At 35.3% G+C, this 20,658-nt stretch overlaps 1 protein-coding gene across 1 annotated transcript; it reads right to left on the minus strand.

Annotated features, from left to right (window-relative positions):
• Window positions 1-363: 363 nt before the first annotated feature.
• Window positions 364-18,987, minus strand: LOC123525956 (amiloride-sensitive sodium channel subunit beta-like). Its single transcript, XM_045305115.2, has 12 exons — window positions 18,475-18,987; window positions 17,469-17,650; window positions 15,758-15,838; window positions 13,699-13,790; window positions 12,527-12,690; window positions 7,586-7,690; window positions 6,418-6,538; window positions 5,672-5,747; window positions 5,371-5,428; window positions 3,640-3,722; window positions 3,227-3,302; window positions 364-2,011 (listed from the first exon to the last, which is right to left on the minus strand). Exons 1-12 carry the CDS (start codon window positions 18,958-18,960, stop codon window positions 1,865-1,867), a joined length of 1,671 nt encoding a protein of 556 aa, XP_045161050.2. The 5' UTR covers window positions 18,961-18,987; the 3' UTR covers window positions 364-1,864.
• Window positions 18,988-20,658: the final 1,671 nt, after the last annotated feature.

Consider the following 20,658-nt stretch of genomic DNA (forward strand, 5'->3'; position numbering starts at 1 on the left):
CCTTAAGGGCCCGACGAAACAGGCCAGAAGACAGATATCAAAACAGTTCAGTCCTGGTAGGATTTAAAGTCCTCCCCCTCTTCCGTCAGACACAATCAAAGAGGGAAGCGTAGTGTCCAACTGTAAACGGGTTGAACACTAAACATGCGGTATGTCTCAAAACAGTTGGGTCGTAACCTCTTTTAATAAAACGTTTTATAATTTTACCAAATACATTTGGAAAATTACCATGACCCAAGATCTTACGAAGTTTGTAAACCACATAAATCATACAAAGTATATATTTATTGAGAGCATAAACTGTTCGCACCGACGGTTTCAAATTTTCAAATTAGCGGTTTTATCAACATTGAGCCTTAATGGACTTATTTTGGACACATAAGCGGTAAATACAAAATGATTTTAAATCATTGCCTTCGTCATTTATTTTACAAACAGCAATTCATGAATGAAACATCGAACATGGATCAATGTTTCTTATATTTAATGTGAATATGTCTAATACATGGTCATTCTGAAAACCCATGCTTATAAACATAATAGTATTTTTTATTATTATAAATGAGATATAAAGATGCTATTGCTCCATCAGTCCAGATGGAATTCTTTATTGTGAATTACAATGTGTTTATCATCCTAACTATTTCAAACGTTTTCCAAAAGCACGTTTTCTTTAAACATTTTCGTCAAGAAGTTCTCAAGTAGTGGAGCCCATAGTGAAATAATTATGTTTGTACATACAATTAGGCGAAAAAAAATAGTATTTCTGATAAATGTAGTGTATATGCAATGTTATAAGACGTTACTGAAGGGAAACAGTTTTCAGTCTCAAAGTCACTGTGACCTTGCTCTTTAATCTATCGAACCCCTAAAACAATTTTCAGTCTTAAAGTCACTGTGACCTTAGTCTTTAATCTACTGAACCCCTAAATCAATTTTCAGTCTCAAAGTCACTGTGACCTCAGTCTTTATCTACCGAACCCCTAAAACAATCGGGGTCATACAAATAAACTGATTACAGGAAATCATTTTATAAATCTAACATCGTGTGACCGAACGTTCTCTTGTTTTTGATCGGCAACCAAATAGTCTATAAACGGACCGAAAGACTAACCGATCGATCAAGAATGAACAAAACAATTTATCACCTCTTCTTCGAAAGGGGAAATAAATATCATCAATGACATTGTAAATGACATTGAATGCACCTAATATAAAAGCTTAAGTAACATTAATTACATCGTACAGAGTTGTTCCAATAAAATAATAATGACGCCTAAATACATTACAAATATATTCATAAAGCAAAGCCGCATACTCAAAGACCACAAGTAAAACGTATCAAACAATGACTTGGGTGGCTGCGTTCTTTGAATGCAGCTGTGCCTGTTGGACTTTTGTCCCTTTTTTGTAATATCTTTCAAAGTTAATCATTGTTAATATGCTGAAGATCGTATACTAACTCCATGATAATGCAGTACGAGGGGCTCTCACTATATGATGTAACTATCACTTCTAAACAATAAATAAGTAATATGTTCACATAAAATGTTTAATGATGCCCCTTTACAGATATACATAATTTCAGTCTTCTGGGCCGTTTCTCAAATGCTCTGGCATATCTCTATTTGGGTATAGCTCCAAGATACTGAAAAAATATAAAACCAGTTGCATACCTGCAGCAAAGGTGATGACCCTCTAGATATTTCTTCAGTCTGGGAAATAGGGTCAAGTCACGCGGGTGAGGTCTAACGAAGAAGATAGATGGGAAAGTACAGTTACACTATCTTCCAGAAACTGTTACAATCACAGGCTTAAATAACGTCCTTTGTAGGTCTAATCATGTATTTCATTTGAAACAGAGCTATGACGTTTTGATTGGGTTTCTCAATTTTGTAACAATACACATGACCATTTCAGCTGCCAACTGAAGAATTTCACAAACACTGAGCATAGACAACCCAATCCACAGACCTAGAGCGCCTCCTATGCTTGACAAGAATGTAAACGGCTGAAAAAAGAAATTAATATACCGGTTGAGACTCCAAAGTGCAAGTTTCAAATACCGTTATCCCGAACAAAATCAACCTATTAATTCTTTTACGGTAATTTATAAATAGTTTCAAGGGGTATAACTTCAACTGTTAGACTTTAAATAAGAATATCAGAACTGATCAAACAGACAGAAATTAGTTTAACATCTGTAGAATATCCGAATCAAATGCCTGAAGAGGTAGTTCTTGAGTAAAATTGGGAAAAAAGTAGAAAACCACAGGTCGCCAAACACAATAAAAAAAGAAAAGAAAATGCTGCAGACTCGGTTTGATTAAAATATAAATTACAAAAATGATCAAAATTGAACTGCAAGACTTACTACAACAAAACCCGTTAAATTACGTTTTAACAAAGAGCTGTAAAAATGAATAGATTCGCAACTTGAAAGGCGTATAGAGCAATATCACGTGGGAACTGAATGAGATCTCGCTTTACTGGTGTATGAAACAGACAGCAGAAGGATAAAAGGTTGTGTCGTGGAAAACTTTCTATCACATCGTTTGTTTAAAATGATAATGGTGTTTTTAATGTTGTTAGTATTTTCTACACGGGTAAGGTTTGAATTTATGATTGGAAGTCTGGGAGGTCAAAAATTGTCGTTTGAAATTTGGACCCGATACGGTCGGCCGTTACCTGTGTTTGAAACAGAAAGCAGAAGGATAAAAATTTGTGTCATGAACATTCTATCAGATCGTTTGTTAATGGTGTTTTTTTTTTTTTAATGTTTTTAGTATTTTCTACATGGGGAAGAAATGAATTTATGATTGGAAGTCTGAGAAATAAACACTGGTCGTTTGAAAATTGAACCCGATACGGTTTATTATGTGACGGTCGTAACACCAGTTTAATACTTTAATAAGCGTCTGTTGATTTAAAAGCAAAAGCTGCAATAAGGTAACGCCGATTAACGCGGTGATACGTGCCTACGCGAGATTATCCCCAGTTGCGATTCTGTGAATTTATACTTCTTTGGTTTTAACAATCATCAACAGGTGATAGTATAAAAGAATGTTACGGATCTCGAGGGAATTCCATCCTGTGCTTTTTAGTAAAATGTTATTATTTTTCAGCCAGTTTACAGTAATAAAATATATAAAAGGTTAAGCGACCATATAACATCTTTTGACACCATATATCTAAAGACATTGCAAACTAATAAGTTAATAATTACATCAATCAAAGGCTCCTCGACGATGGATTCGAAATTCAGAGTCTCGTAGTAAATGTTTAGAAGCAGAAAGTTTTTCCTGAAATGAAACAAGATAATAAATTAATGAAGTAAACGTTCTGGATACTAAATATAAAAAGATATATATGTAACTACACATCAGACATTTCAAAATAGCCTTATAAATGGCATCTGAAAACATCCAAAGTTGCACTTCGATATGCGATATAAGACTATGTAGAAAAGGGCTTTATTTGCACGATGTTGCTTAAAACGCCAAGCAAATAGTATACTGCTGTTAAAAAGCAATACATTTGATACATTGCTAGTATTTCATTTCAGAATTAACAGCAGAAGCCTTAGACAGAATTCTGTTAAATACTGTGACAAGTCATATTTGAAAAAAAAAAACTTACCCTAGTTCTTGACGATTAGAGAACGAAGCCATCAGACTACACTCTTCTGGAATAGTTTTACACACACCTTCTTTCAGTAATCCCTAGTCAATTCAGAAGTTAATAAATATATTCACAAAAATAAAAGGACACTAGGTCACCATGTAATGTTCATGTCAATTAATAACAGGGAAAAGATATTCTAAATGAAAAATATTCGAAGTTTATTTTTATATCCAAGCGATGACATGCGAAAACAAAACTTATCTGATATTTTTACGAAAATGGTGAAAATGTTAGAGAATTCCTATAATTTTTTTCCTTTCATAGATTTTTTTTTAAATTCACATATATGATAGGAAAATTTGTGCTGAAAACAACGAACAAATAAAAACAATTGGTCACCAGGCTTGTTTTTGTGAAAAATTGTTTTGAACACACCCACTGTTGCTGAAACTGCCAGCGAAATTTTAACATTTTCATAATTTTCTGCTTTTTTTATAAATACCAAGCAAAATATACATCAAGACAGCATAATAAAGTGTGTTTTTTTTTTGCTAATTTTGTTATATACTTATTTGATATCATAGTCATATTTGTAATACTATATCCTGTTTCCTCTCACTTTTGTGAACTTTTTCCAATGAAAAATACCCATAGTGATGAATATTTTTTTTTTAATTTTGAATTTTTTCCTGTTTTTCTTGTGTATGAATATTGTATTGTGAGCATAAAAATGGCTAAAAATGTATGGGTCACCAGGCTAAATTTTATGTTAAGACCGCTTGAAAACAACACCTGTTCGGACGAAAAATGGCGCGAACCTGACCAAATTGATAACATGTATATCTGCTAGAAGTTATAAAAAAGTTTTAAAAATTCTTAATTCTTTCTATAATTGAATACTGAATAATCTGAAAGGTGATATTGTCTTATCAGTACTATGTCAATTGTCTTACATTATATGAACGACACTGTCTTGGTACTAAAATGCGATGTGAAAACACAACCACAAAAAATGGCAAGATACCTGTCAGGCAGGGTACTTGTCAATACAACATAAACTGGTATCAACATTTGATTACTGATAAAACTTATCAAAAATGTTATTTCATTCAAGATTCCTCATAGTTAAGATTGTCTGTCACATGTTTCAACAAATGTTGACTTCACTTCAGTTTTTCATAGAAAGTGTCGGCTGCGCAGAAAGATGCGCATAAAAAACTATAGGAATTCCCTTTAAATGATGAAATTGCAAGATAATTAAGTCAAGAAACTGAACAAGCAACATCTATATCATGCCAGTATTTACACTTTCAGATTGGTACTTGATTTCATTTGACAAACAAAATTAACGTCAAAACTGAAACATTTTTCCTAAAGTACTTTTAAAGTATGTTTATTTCATTTAGATATCCATTTCTTTACTGACAAAAACATTAATTCCATTTGATCATTATCACATAAAGTTGTCAATAAATTATGAATTTGTTCGATTAAGAGTCATACCGACACCATTTAGGTCACTTGGTGACTTTCCAGCTTTTATGGTGGAGGAAGACCCCCCCCCCCTCCTACCCCGCGCCCAGAACGTTATTTCAGTAATGGATGGCCACCCAGGTAGAACAACCATCCTTGCGCAACAACTTGACACAAATGCTGTATTTAACGATTCTACGAGGATACAAAGTAAGTTCTTAATACATTTGCTAGACTTCTGCTCTAGCTACAGTCAGAAAGCGCTTTACTTACAGCATACGACTGTGAAGGCCATTGTCTCCCACTGACTGACACAGTGTACTGAGCATCTCTAAAAGTAAAAACAATTCAACCATAATAAAATGACTTTTAAATACAGCATTGTTTGTGTTTTCGCGTGTACTGCCCCAATTTAAATATCAGCAGTGTATACACGAGTACAAGACTGCGATGAAAACTATAATTACGTGACGATACGTTTACACCTCCTGTCCTTCAAATAAATTAAATGCATTAGATAATGGATTTTTCAAATACTTAATGCATCTAAAATAGACTTATTATGATAACTTACCGGCATGGATTATTGCATTCACACTTTATTTCCTTGCTATAGATGCTTTGCATCGCCCGACGTTGACATTTCCTGTCTAAATATCAAAATAGTACAATAATTCGAGCAAGTATTTTATGATTGACGTCAGTTATATGCATTTCATCTGAATAAATATTGTATACCAGTATCAGGGTATCGAGTAAGATTTCGATTATAGAAATTGAATGTATTTGAAAAACAATTTAAAAATGTCGAGTCCTAGACATAGAAAAGGGACGAGAAAATTATTCAGTAAAATTCGTTACAACTGTGTTAAAATAAGGGTAAGCTATGGCATATACTATAGCTATACTGAGATGCTCTTGAGTGTCTCCCACCTAACTAGAGGCCTGTACTGGTTCTTCCCAGGAAAGACGGCTTCGCGTGTATTCGGTGCTATACACCGGGCACGTTAAAGAACCAGACTGTCTATTCGAAAAGAGCTAGGCTAACTTAGCCGGACACGTCTGTATCTGAAAAGTTCTCTCTGTCTGTTCTGGGGGCGTTATCTCACTCTGTCCCTCTGGTCAGATCGCTCTGAGTCTGTACTAGTAGAGGATGATTTCGCGCCCTCTGTGGCTGCAGTTGCTGTAAAGCGCCTTTGAACGTGTTTATCATGAAAAGGGCGCTATATAAATCTGGTATAATATACACAAACATATCAGCAATTTACGTTAATGTAAGACTGCTTATCTTAATTATTATCAATATTTCGTCGTTTTTACCTGAAGTCGTTTTGCAGATGTTGAAAGGTTTGTTCAACTTTTCAGACACTAGTTCATGCATGTAGTGCCAACAACCACATGTTTCATAGATATGAATTGCTTTGCACGTTTCATGGCATACCTAAATTGAATAAATCATAAATACCTGAGAACTTATACGACATAACTTCAGTTTTAGATAATTAGTTTAAAATGAAATGATTGCGGGACTAAACTATTACTTTGCTATTATCGTGTCTAACTGCTATGGTACTTTCCCGTTACCACTCACTCTCTTCTCCTTATACGCCCATACCCATACAGTTTCTCTACTCCAACTCTTTACCAGTCTCATTTGCCTGTTGTAACTTACTCGTTTGCTTTAACCCGTGTCCCCGGCCGCGTCATACCAAAGACGTAAAAAATGGTACTAGTAGCTTCCTCGCTTGACGCTCAGCATTAAGAGGATAGTACTAGGACTGGTCAGCCCGGTGTCAGTATAATGTGACTGGGTGTGGTATCATGACACGTGTCTACGTCCAGTGAGGCAGCACTAAAGTTGGGCATTGTGCTCACTGCTACAAGTAGACACCGTCGTTTATATGACTGAAAAAATGTTGAAAAAGACGTTAAACCCGAACACACACACACACCGCTCCTTGTGCTACAAAATTCTTCAGCTTCAACTCTTCAGCATTCTCGTAAACGTACATTACTCTACTCCTTCGTTCCAGCTAAAGTTACAACTCTCCACCTACCCTGCTCCACCCATCTGTCCCACTACATATTCCTTTCTGCACATAATCTAAGTCGATGAATTAAAAAAGAGTAGTTTGTCCTGAATGTTCCGAACGTGTGCGGAGTGTTCTAAATAAAACCTGGTGCAGACACATCAGCCACGTGATAACTATCTACGACAAGTCTTGCTTTCTATCAACTGTAGATCTAGGATACTTGAGCCGATCAGCGAAGTATTTCATTCCTCTGACAAAAATAAAAGGATGAATCTAGTTCAAAGTAGCCAAATATGTTTCTACTCTTATACTGCTATCCTACTGCTCTTCCACTCATGCTACAGATTTAAACCACTATTCTGCTTACACTCTCATCAGCTCTTCTTAAAAACCAACTAAGCTCAATACTTCTCTTTATGAACTATGGTGAATCTCGTTTCTTTTTATTATTGTACAAGAACAGGACATGCCTTCACACTGTAATTGACTCCAAACTTTTCTTTGAAAGCAGCACCGGTTTCACACTTTCCATACGGCCACCCGAGACGTGTAATTGCTGTCTGCAACGATAGGTTAATGTAAATAAAAGCGATTTAAACTGGTTTCTTCATAAAGATATGCCAGTTGTATGTATCAACTATACTGCCAGGATCAACGCAACAAAAGTTTTAGCCTGTACTTAAAATGATGGTTGTGAAAGTCATAAATTTAATTAGTATATTTAAGGCTGATTCTCTGTGAGTATACTCTACAGTATTGCGGTTACACTCCTCATATTTTACATCAACACCTTCATGTGTGACATAATACTAGACAATACAAATATTTTATGAATAATTGCATAATAAAACTCGATTTACCTTAATATACAAAAATAACACACAATGCCAAATTCTAGATATGTGACATGAATCATCGGGTAAGGTACTCTTTTGAATCTTAAACATAGACTTTGAATATTAATAATAATAATAATAATAATAATAAACTATACAAAGGTAACACATTCAGAAAATACACTATAGAACAACACTTTTACTTCTTAATGAGGCATTCTCACAACAAAAGAATATAGCAGATACAGTCAATTAATATAGCTTCCTTAGAGAAATTTCACATGAAAGCTTATCTATTATTTCAAAATAAAAATCTAGTTATTACACCCACAGGCCAGAAATCACAATTTTAGAGTAAAATAGAAATATATCATTCTGAACACATTCGATGCCAAAACTATTAAACATTTCATGTAAAATGGGGTGATTGGAACAAGGGGGTAACCGTAACACTTTTTCAGTAAATTGGGAAAGTAAGGGTTTCGTCCCTTAAATAACACACTAGGTAACCCGATATGTTCGGCGCAGGATGCTATGTTCGGCGCAGGATCGATAATAAGATTTGAAAACTTAGTGGTGTTAGTGTTCTCCTTATTTCGGTCTATAAAAACAATTAACCAGTAAAATCACCTTTCCAAAGCCAATTTAAAATCCTGAAAAGATGCCATTTTAAGCAAAAACGGCGAAGTAAAATGTGAAACTTTACACCAATTTCAGCAATTTTAAAGTTTATAGCCACATTTCTTTGAAAATATTGCAAAACAAAGTCAATATCTTTATGGACTATATTTATCAATCTTTTCCCTGTCATCCTTCCAAAATCACAATGTCTAAATCGGTGTTTTAGTGAAGATTTTTAAGTTTGAAATACACCATATGCACGAAAAAAGGCGATGTTTGCCGCAGGATAAAAATTTTACGGCGATGTTCGGGAGCAGGTTATTGTAAACTTCATCACAAATATAGCAATGACTGTTTTTGACGCTGTCAAGCAATTTGTTGATATCTAATAGATTTTGCTGTATGTATTTAACGGTTTAGTATACGATGTACTGGTTTTCATTGGAGACGTGTTCACATAAATACATACATACATACATATTTAGCAGATAGAGTGCAGTGATCAATTTGGACACTGTCAAGCAATTTTATCTATTGTTTTTTCCCATTTTCTGTAGGATATGATTTTTCATGCATGTGTGTGTCCATAACTCAATACAAGAAGAGTTGTGTCACCCAGTTAGTAAGACCATTTACTGTTATACAAACTTTACAGTCTCCGCCCTGGCCTTGAATGTTTTCAGACTTCCGAAGCATATAAAGATTTATCCGGATAAATTTTTTTTATGCCCCCGAAGGGAGGCATATAGTTTTTGAACCGTGTCTGTCGGTGTGTCCGCAATTTTCGTGTCCGGTCCATATCTTTGTCATTGATGGATGGATTTTCAAATAACTTGGCATGAATGTGTACCACAGTAAGACGACGTGTCGCGCGAAAGACCCAGGTCCGTAGCTCAAAGGTCAAGGTCACACTTAGACGTTAAAGGTCATTTTTCATGATGTGCATTCGTGTCCGGTCCACATCTTTGTCATCAATGGATGGATTTTCAAATAACTTGGCATGAATGTGTACCACAGTAAGACGACGTGTCGAGCGAAAGACCCAGGTTTGTAGCTCAAAGGTCAAGGTCACACTTAGACGTTAAAGGTCATTTTTCATGATGTGCATTCGTGTCCGGTCCATATCTTTGTCATCCATGGATGGATTTTCAAATAACTTGGCATGAATGTGTACCACAGTAAGACGACGTGTCGCATGCAAGACCCAGGTTCGTAGCTCAAAGGTTAAGATCACACTTAGACGTTAAAGGTCATATTTCATGATAGTGCATTGATGGGCATGTCCGCTCCATATCTTTGTCATTCATGCATGGATTTTAAAATTATTGGGCATGAATGTGTACCACAGTAAGACGACGTGTCGCGCGCAAGACCCAGGTCCGTAGGTCAAAGGTCCTAAACTCTAACATCGGCCATAACTGTTCATTCAAAGTGCCATCGGGGGCATGTGTCATCCTATGGAGACAGCTCTTGTTTTTTTTTAAAAATGTTATGCTTTAAAAGATATATGCTGATGCAGGAAAATGTTCAGCATTGGCATATATCATTTATGGCGAGAGTAAAAATGTGACTGTCACAGAACGCGCATATATAATATTACAACACTTATTCCCTCGTTTTAGATTAACATCTATCTTACCGTCCAAGCCATCCAGCTGGCTTACGGAAGGTGGGTGGTTCTACCCAGGTGCCCGCTCACGATGAAATAATGCACGGAGGGGCACCTTGGGTCTTCCTCCACCATCAAAGCTGGAAAGTCGCCATATGACCTATAATTGTGTCGGTGCGACGTTAAACCCAACCAAAAAAAAATCTTACCGTCCTCAGAAACCGGTTGGCACGTGATACTAGTTTCACATTCCAGTATAAAACTGCTGTTATTGTCACTTTTCAGGGGTGTTCTAACGGGAGAGATTCTTGCGCTCACGTGCTGTTATAACACCTTTTTATATATTCCGTGGCAAAACGTAAACGGGCTCGGATACCAATCAGTCCCTCGGGATTCTGCAGATGTTATAACACGAAAATAAACACGGTTATCTCTACATTATCAAATAGTTTTGTCTGATAACCCAGTTGTCCAGTACGGTAATCTAGTTTCATTTCCATATTTTTAGACAGTCACATTGTGACTCTCGCCATAAATGATAAGTGCAAATGCTAAACCTGTTTGTAAATTAGCGTATTTTCTTTAAACATAACGTTTCTTTTAAAAAATCAAAAATCATCCGGATAAATCTTTACATGCATCGGAAGTCAGAAAACTATCAGGGCCAGGACGGAGATCTTGGCTGACACAGTTCTTCTTGTAAAGACACATGCATAAAAAAATATCCTAAAGAACTCGGATAAAAACAATAGACACAATGGCTTGACAGTGTCAAAAATTGATCACTGCACTCTATCTGCTAAATATGTATGTATGTTATAATATATGTATATGAACACGTCTCTAAATAAAAACATGTACATCGTATACTAAACCGTTAAATACATGCAGCAAAATCTATAAGATATCAAAAAATTAGCTTCACAACAACCTGCTCCCGAACACCGCCTCAATTTTTTTATCCTGCGCCAAACATCGCCTTTTTTCGTGGATATGGTGTATTTCAAACTTAAAAATCTTCACTAAAACGCCGATTTAGACATTGTGATTTGGAAGGATGACAGGGAAAAGGTTGATGAATACAGTCCATAAAGATGTTGGCTTTGTTTAGCAATATTTTCAAAGAAATGTGGCTATAAACTTCAAAATTGCTGAAATTGGTGTAAAGTTTCACATTTAACTTCGCCGTTTTTGCTTAAAATGGCATCTTTTGAGGATTTTAAATCGGCTTTGGAAACTTTATTTATTACGTGATAAGACTAGTAAGGTAGTTTTATTTGATATTTGTTTTTATAGACCGAGATAATGAGAATACTAACTACTAACATTTTCAAATCTATGTATCGATCCTGCGCCGAACATAGCATCCTGCGCCGAACATATCGGGTTACCTAGTGTGAATAAGATCATCTGTGATAAAAGAACATTCCGTAACACAGCGTATTATGGCAAAGTGTTCTTCCGAAGAAAAAAATTGAAAAATACTTCAAGGATCGATTTCCTTACCTATTTGATGTGACTGTTAATAATTAAATGAAAATAAGAGAACATAAATTATACGTTGTATATAATTATTTCTTTTTTTTCATAGATGGTACATTACAATATTTTCGCTGTGTAGACGTCAGACGATAACGTTATAAAACCGATGCTTGTTTGTGAAACCTGACATAATCAAAATGTTTATCTTATGTGTTGATACCTTAATTAAGTACTTGGAAAAGATGCAAAACTGTAGGCATAACATTATTATTATTATGTCAAGAAAAATTACCCTGTCTTGCATTTTGCCAGTATAGTGGGCCTTTTTAAATTAGAAAATCGGTATTTCCTGGTTGCTTTTTTGTTTAAAGTTCACTTTTCTTCAATACTTACTATGGTTTTGAAACCTTATACAATTTTATGATCAGTTTAGCTGAGTACGAACCATAACTATTTTTAACATATTGTCTAGAAATTACAGACGAGCGATGGCATCCGCAGGCGGTGCTTTTGGTTTTTACATCGGTCGGGACAAATCTTCCGTTTCTTTATAAAGATTCATTTGGAATTACCTCTCTTAAATAAAGCATTTCTTCTGCAGAGAGCAGTAAAATATAAAACATGGAGTGATAATTTTCTAAATTTTGAACGAAATAATTGTGAGCACTTAAATCTTGAGTTGGAATGTTGTTTTCAAATTATTTTTACACTGATACATTGACTTGACACCATGCTCCCAATGAATCAGAAAATGGTACTGATATTGTTTAATCTATAAAAAATCTTTAGAAGCAAGAACGTACTAAACAAAGAAAGTAATAAGCAACACTTCTACTTTTAAGTAATACCCTTTTCAGTGCAATGTCCGTTTCCGTATTTGCAGCAACAAAAACACCACCATCGTCAGGAAGTGGTGCAGTACCGGGCTCATGAATAACCAGTTTTGCTCCAAACCCATTTGTTATTCCTTTGATGAATTCATTGACTTGTAGGTAGAGGAGCAAATATAGACCTGGAATAATATTACGATTGATATACATCATATAGGCCTAAATTTTTGATTGTCACAAGGATTATTGAATTTGTGTCGATTGTGATACAGATAGTAATTACTGTATTAATATTCATTAAATTACCTTCGAATTTTCTGTCTGAAATACAAATGAATATATATTAAACTAACGAAAGCAAAACTCTGTACTAACATCTGGACAACATCCCTTTAGTAGCGACGTCAAATATGACGTCAGACATGACGTAATGATGGAGTCTCAAAATATCTCGCATCAAACGAGTTTTTCATCTTAAATTTAGCTGATATAGCACTGGAAATATGTATATAATAATATGAATTAAGGCACCGCCTAGCATGGGGATTTATCTTTTATATATCAACTTACAAAGAAATATATAATACTCAAAAAAAGTGAAACCTCGCTCTTTAGTTTACATTTAGTGTCATCATACCTCTTAGAGTGAATATCATACTTTGCAAAACTTATGGGAAGCCGTGACGGTGACGTCATTCACCGCGTTTTCGCACTGGCTTTAGGAATTTTTGTTTTGTTTGTTTGCACTCCTCGCAGAAACTTGACGACCTTTACACATCCTTGCTGTTTTAAAGGTGTTTTTTCAGTTGCATGTACAGTTTTCATTGCGAAAAAAGAAGTAAAAGAAGCATGTTGGCGCGGTTTACGAATTTCTGTGACTGATTCGGGATGCTCGGATGTTCATGCAGACAACCAGTCTGCGGCGTGTACATAAACCGGAACCGGAAAACATCGAAAAAAATTGCCTCAGTATATGCAGACCACAAACGGACGTTACCGTCTTGGGGATTCTCATCCCCTATAAGGGACATTAAAGCAGTATGTTGATCTGCAATGATGAATTCGGCTCTCGTAGATTTTGCCAAGCCGATTCACACACATACGGTCCAGGCCAGGTCGAATGCAACATTACACTATTATAATCACCCTATTATATGACAAATATCTATAGCACGATTAAGAATACATACCTCCGTCTGGTCCGGGTCTTTGTACATACATTCTTTCGGAATCTAACGTGTAACAGTTACCATATGAAGACGTCTGGTGTAGTGTAAAATTTCTGCGAAATAAGGTAATTATTATTGATACATTCAAACTAATTGTTTGCTTTTTGTTTTTTCCCCCTAAAAATGAATTAAATATGTTTTAATTAAAAAATATGCATGTGATCTGCTGCGGAAATAATGTCGCGCGATATTTTTTCGTGAATAAACGACCGGAAAATCATTTAATTCCATACACACCTTCACTTATCATATAAAGGATGTGAATTCCTTCTTTAGCTTGAAATGAAAAGATTGTCGTAAATTACCGTTTTAATTTGACTGATGTCTGGAACCTGAGATGTAGTTTCAATATATTCCAATGTACTTTAATAGAGGGATCAGAAGAATATGTAATGGATATTATTACTGTACAAATCATCAAATGTAACTAACTTCAAGGTGACATACATTTACGCTATATTTTAGGAGTTTCACGAACAGCAAGTTGCTTTTAAGTCATTTGCTCTAATATTGTGACGGTGTCTGGATTTTCGATGAAATATTTTGTTCTGGTCTAGAAATAAACAGCATGATATAAAAGTGATTAAATATAATATAGCTGATAGAAATGTTCCTGTCATCAATTTGAAAGTGTTTTCAGAACAGTGAATGTAGACATCGCAACACCAGGAAATTCTCCACTGGGAATGGGCTAATTGGCGAGAAATAATAATATTGACAAATTAGATTAAAGCATCAGTCGTTCCCCAAGATAAATGTCACGATTTGCCTTGATTGTTTACTCGTTTGGCGGCAGACAAGCTGAATAATTAATGTTCTTTCAATTTGAATTACGATCCGTAACTGTCATAATTCTTGAGGTAGACGATGAATGCAGAATTATACGGGTAGTAAGTTATGTTTGTATAAAATTGAGATGTATTCTTTTTGCAGCTCAATAAAACCTGAACGTAAGTTGCTGTTCAATGAGATCTCACAGTATTCTTCCTCGTTAACTCGTTAATGGTACGTACAATGTTCCCAACATTTAGTTTCACGACATCCAGAATATCGCTCATACAATTTTCTCTAGGTTTAGAAGTGCAAATCCGGAATTTAGCTCGCGCTTTGTATACATTTACTCTAGATGTAGTGAAAATCTTGAAATTTGCGCATACAATATCTTATAGACTTAGTTTGCAAATTTGGAATATCTCTCACGCAACAATTGCAAATCGTGCAAAGTTATTGTTCTTATCTTACAACTTAACTCATTAAACCAATACTATTAAATCATTTCAGACCTTCATTGTACAGTAGGACTTTTGCTTGTATTTATTGACTTTATTGCAGTTGAGAAGAAAACTTACCGACCATTTCAGGGGCTTGCAAGAGTACAATTTAACATGTTTGTTAAGACATTATAGTAAGTTTTTTTTGAAATATTGATGTCGACAAAACAAAACATTAATTGAACATCATAAGATTAATAGCTAGGTCCCTTTTTACGACGATTTCAAACGAGTTTCAGTAAAAAAGGATAGTATATAATTTATATATACATTTTGTTACATATAAAACACTTTTTTAAGTAACATTATAACTAATTAATTAATTCTTATTAAACAATAAAACTCATAAATGTACTAAAATGTTTAGGCCTTAAGAGGTCGGGGGGGGGGGGGGGGGGGGGGGGGCTTGGGGCAGTGGAACAAGGATGAATATTCAAAAAGGAAAGCCACATTCCTTAAACGCCATAACAATACAACGTAAAGCTTACGGAATTTTAGCCAACTTTGTGTTAAGGTAAATATAAATATTCGTATATGATATTTTATAATTCCTTTTGTTTAAGTGCCATGACGATTGATTTAATTTGTGCAGTCCTGAAGGATTTTTTGCTAAAGGTATTTCATTCACTATCGTCATATCAGCAATGTTATACTAGTATTTAACGCCATAAATGATTATAAAAGCGCCATTCCACAAGATGAAATCAATAATTTATAGATGGTAGAAATAGACTTATGTCCTTACTCACCTGGCGTTGCACGTTCTTCCATTAAACATACATTCAAGAAGCATATCATTTATGTCATGGCCGGAAGCTGCCCTCTCAGTCCTAAAAAAGCGTAAGCACTTCTAAATAAATCATTTTGTTTGTTTAATGTAACATGTAATTATATTTTTGTACAGACATATAAGGACAATGTCTTTTAAATAAAAGTACAAAAACTATTTGAATTCGGCACTGTAGTGTTATCTGGCTATCCATTTCAGTACTTCTTTATCTTAATACACAATTTGAGATTTAACTTTGTAACAAGCACTGTATCAACTCGAGAAATGGCCTTTTACAACAAGTTAAAGCATAGCAAAAGTTCCTTCTAGGGCACATCTATATAAATATATAATGATCATCTTGTAAAATGTTGGTTGCAATGTCTTTTTAAAATATTGGTCATCAGTATGTGGAACCCTAGGATCGGACACAAGGACAAGGACAAACCATTCTACCTTATTGACATTCTGTATCCCACCGTTTAATCAGGGAGTCAGTAGCGCAGTGATTAGCATGTTGGACTACAACGCCAGCGAACCGGGTTCGATTCCCGGTTGTGGCTGATATCCCGACTACTGTTCAGTGATGTGTTATTTACTTTAATGGTACTGTTTCCAGCAGTATCAGTCTAGACTGGATGCTGGGGAGGTAAATATGACGCCAGCCGTGGGCTCGGCTGGAAATAAGTTGTTCAATCCATTCCAGCTGGGGACTTACGTCGACTTCTCACATTAAACAAGAAACTTTACCTTTATTTTTAAGCGCCCCTTGGGGCATTACATTTTGCACCAAGGGTGCGTTTATTTCTCTACCAAAATACAAAAAAAAAAACACTAAAATTTTGAAAAGGAACTATGTTGTTTTCTACTGCCTAATAATGTCAGGTAAGTATAAAAACGCTAACATAAGTTGTTAAATTCAACAACGGAGTAAATACGTTACCGCTTTCAGTTGAGTAAATACGGCAATTAGGAATATACTGGTTATACACATTGACCAAACATGTAGTCTACCATTCGATGCGTGAATTTGATGCGCATAATTAGAGGGTCGCAATGGGGTTTGTTTTCACAAATTGACCATGTATTCGAAGATAATGACGTATGTTAACCTTTGTGACAAATAAGATGATGTTTGGCGTGTTTCACAAAACCAATTTTCTATCCTCGGGTTTAGTAATATGAATCCGTGGAGCGCGTGCAGTCAGAGAAGCGCTTCAATTAGGAAAGAAAAATTTTAACGTCAGAGGTTATTTCTAAGGTCACGGAGTTTGGGTGGCCAGCTTGTAATGACAACAGCTCCGAGGTCAGTTGCTCAGTCAAGTGTGAATTACCAACGCTAAATGTTCCTTCTCAAGAGAAGGAACAATAAAGAACAAAACTGAGCAATCATCCTGACACAGTTTACTAATTTGTTAAAAAAATGCCTAGTTAGAATCTGTTGTTATGTTCTTTCAACAACGAGTCCAGATACCCGTTTTATAAATGTAGCCTCCCGCCAACTGCAAAATTGCACCACGGGACTAATGACAACAGTCAGTTTTTAAATTTGTTGTCACAGTTCCGGGTCAAAAGGCATCACATTTTGTGAACATAGCATTTTATTAGCAACACAGCCATTGATACGTAGTCAAGTGCAATCAAATAAGAACGAAGTATGACAAAATTTTTTTCTAAATATTTGCACTAACTTTGATAGCTTCATGTACTGGAAGCGGAATATATCCCACATGATTGATAATGGAGCTTGGTCCGTCATCCGTTCATCGTCGCCTTCAGAGACAGTATTTGCGGTTATTGGTTCAGAGTCGAAGTCCTTGTCAAACTGCGTCCATTCTATGTTGTAAAGTTCTGAAACTGATCGTCTTCTCCTCTGCAAATAATTATGTCGAAACTTACAATCTAATGTTTGATTTACATTTTCCTTGATATGGTTCTCAGACAGTTTCTTCACTTATCAATCATTATAGATATGGTATGGATAAAAGAAACCACGGAAGAAATTTTCAGAGTACCCCGAATATCTTTTCATTTATCATAGACATCAATTTTGAAGTTCTATTCCTTTAATATTTTAAGTGAAAGAATTCTCAGCTTGGACATAATAATAATGAAATATCACAATAAATGTAAAAGACACTTTCATTGAATTAAAATTTTCACGAGGCTTTAAATTTCACGATTAAAACAGAAGAGGCAAATGTTTAAATAGATGTCTGCAAGGCTAGAAAAAAAAGCCAGTTGTAAAACTGCCTATGAACTGTCTCAGTTAAATCCATGTATAGAGGTAATAAACAATTGATTCCATACAACTTCTAGTATTATGTTAATCAAAATTGAAATCATTTAAAAATATTAGAGAAAATAATCGGAAATAGGATGTAACAAGAAATTAGTACATTTTTATGTTCATATCGGGAAAGGTGGCAGTCACATTTTAAACAAAGGCATTATGAGCCTTTAAGATGCAACATCGTAGTTCGGTTTTAATGGACCTGCATCGATCCTGTGAAATTACTGACTGGTTTTTATTCCTGATATGATTCAGGAGCAGAATGACATCATTCAAACAAATTATTTTATTTCTATTAGTCAAGGGGAACATTTGTCTCCGCTTCCAGAAATCAAACATATGAAAAGTGACTACAAGCAATGTGGGTAAATAGAAAATATATGCATATAATATTCAACTCATACCTTCTTTATTTCTGTACCGTTTGATGCTGAATCATTGTTTCTTTTGAAGTTATCCGTTGCTATATTGGCTAAAAGTGAGTCTGGATTTACGGCTTTGATCAGTCCCTGCAATTCTTTATTCGCGTATTTGGATACTGCACTATTTTTTATTAAATTGACGTTGCAAATTGTTACAGCCGGAAAGCGTAGGTTATTAAATTCTAACGAAACTTTTGTTTTCTTGTGCCAGTTGGTATACTGGTCAGTGATCTGGTAAAGATGAACAATCAAAACACATATCGCGAGCAATGTCAGGAAGCCCCAGAGAAGCCTCGATACCAAATGTCGTGACGTCTGAATATATCCACATCCATGCATTGACGTCCTCTCAGTAAAACGCTTTAGCACGGATTTTAAGTGCTTATTATACAGCGTTTCATGGCCTTCAGCCCCATTTAAGTCCTTTTCTTCAGTCATTGTTTCAAATCCTATTTTATTTCTACTCATGACCAAAAGCGTTTGACGACATTTATCACGTGATAAGATTGATCAGTTCCGCGACAGATGATGCCTTCACAGACTAAGCTTAATAGTTTTTTCCTATATAATACAGTGCAAAAGCCCTGATAAAATGATGATCGAATCTGATTAATATATTAGTAAGCGCTTTTAAGGTATTGCTTAATAATTAATGATAGACCCGCGGGAGAACGTTTCTGATAATTCAATCTGAAACATTTACTAATTTTGATCCCAATTACTAGTAGGTAATTTTATACTTCTCTGAATAAATAATTTCTGGTAAGGTCACCACTATGAATAAGGCACAGAATGTTTTTATACAAATGTCAAATAACGCGTTGCCTCATTTCTGTAATGCCGTAACTAGCTTTATGATAGTTCTGGGAATCGACGTTTAAAGAATTGAATGTCAATGACTTTACACTACTTAAAGCCCTGTTGAACTAACATTTAGCAAGTTTATGCTAGTTCTACAAGGCTACTGACCATCATACAGAGGTCAAGAGACACATGTCTTGATACACAAATCTCAATTTTGCAAAAAAACGGACATTTGGTACTCTGGTATTAAGGCGACGAACGACTGAATCTAGGAACAGAGTTTCTGTCATCTTGCTGCAGTCTGACGAGAACATATTTGATTATCTTTGGTTTGGCGCTAACGCTTGGGCTGAGGCCGAGGTCGAGCGTTTTCCTGTTAGATTCTCTCTCTGTGTGTGTGTGTGTGTGTGTGTGTGTGTGTGTGTGTGTGTGCGTGTGTGTGTGCGTGCGTAAGTGCGTGTGTGTGTATATGTTTATATTTATGTGTATCAGTCTTTGAATATACGCCAGTTTTGAACACTTATTGCCGGCTTTGTTTACGGTGGCTCCTTTGGTCAGAAATAATACTTGTCTTACATAGTGTAAACTTTTCGAGGTTTTATAAATTTTAAATATGTTTGTCTAATTTTAATTTACATTAAGTACTTTTCTGGAATCGATACCGTTTTCAAAACCGACCTAATAAGTTTAAAAAAGCATCAATCCGCCTAGAAATTGGGTAATATGCTTTGGCTGAGTAAAGAAACATTAAGCATCCCTAACCTTTTCATATTGTTTAGCCGACCTGTTTATTACAACAGTTGGAGTTCGTTCTGTTACGGTAAATACTTTGCTGCTGATTTTATACCAGTCCTATAATTTGTTAAGAATCGATGCTTGTATAATTATAGCTAAATTATATACGTTTCATCGTTTAAGATGAACATGTATTGCTCGGCACACAATATTTGAGCGAGTGCGGTTTTTTGCATAGAACCATTTACTTTCCATAACACTTCTGGATAGCACATTCACAGGAATGAATTCAGCGCTCAAGCAAGGTTTCGGACACAGAGGAATTATTCGCATTTAGCGAATTAACCGCTCGACCATGGAGGTCCCTAAAAATATAAGCCTGTAAAATAGCATAGTTCAGAATCTACGTGATAATGACTGAAAAATTGTTGAAAAAGACGTTAAACCCGAACACACACACAAAATTTAACAACTCAAGCTTGTACAGATTCGGGCATTGCGTCTACGTCTGTTCACTGACTGACTTGCAGCGATAAGAACCACATAGTACCACTATGGAATACGATATAAATAACATGTTTTGAAGGATCAATATATACAGACGAGTAGCTATTTACAGATATATTT

Source organism: Mercenaria mercenaria, chromosome 3 (assembly GCF_021730395.1).
Source record: "Mercenaria mercenaria strain notata chromosome 3, MADL_Memer_1, whole genome shotgun sequence".
NCBI lineage: Eukaryota > Metazoa > Mollusca > Bivalvia > Venerida > Veneridae > Mercenaria > Mercenaria mercenaria.

What these genes read in the sequence shown, in the direction of transcription:
- LOC123525956 (XM_045305115.2), bottom strand. Translation starts at nt 18,960, where the DNA reads ATGAGTAGAAATAAAATAGGATTTGAAACAATGACTGAAGAAAAGGAC. An exon ending in TGAAGGCATGTCCTGTTCTT is followed by an intron (nt 6,539 to 7,585) that starts GTACAATAATAA and finishes TATTCAATTTAG; the next exon opens with GTATGCCATGAAACGTGCAA. An exon ending in TCTAATCGTCAAGAACTAGG is followed by an intron (nt 3,303 to 3,639) that starts GTAAGTTTTTTT and finishes GTTTCATTTCAG; the next exon opens with GAAAAACTTTCTGCTTCTAA.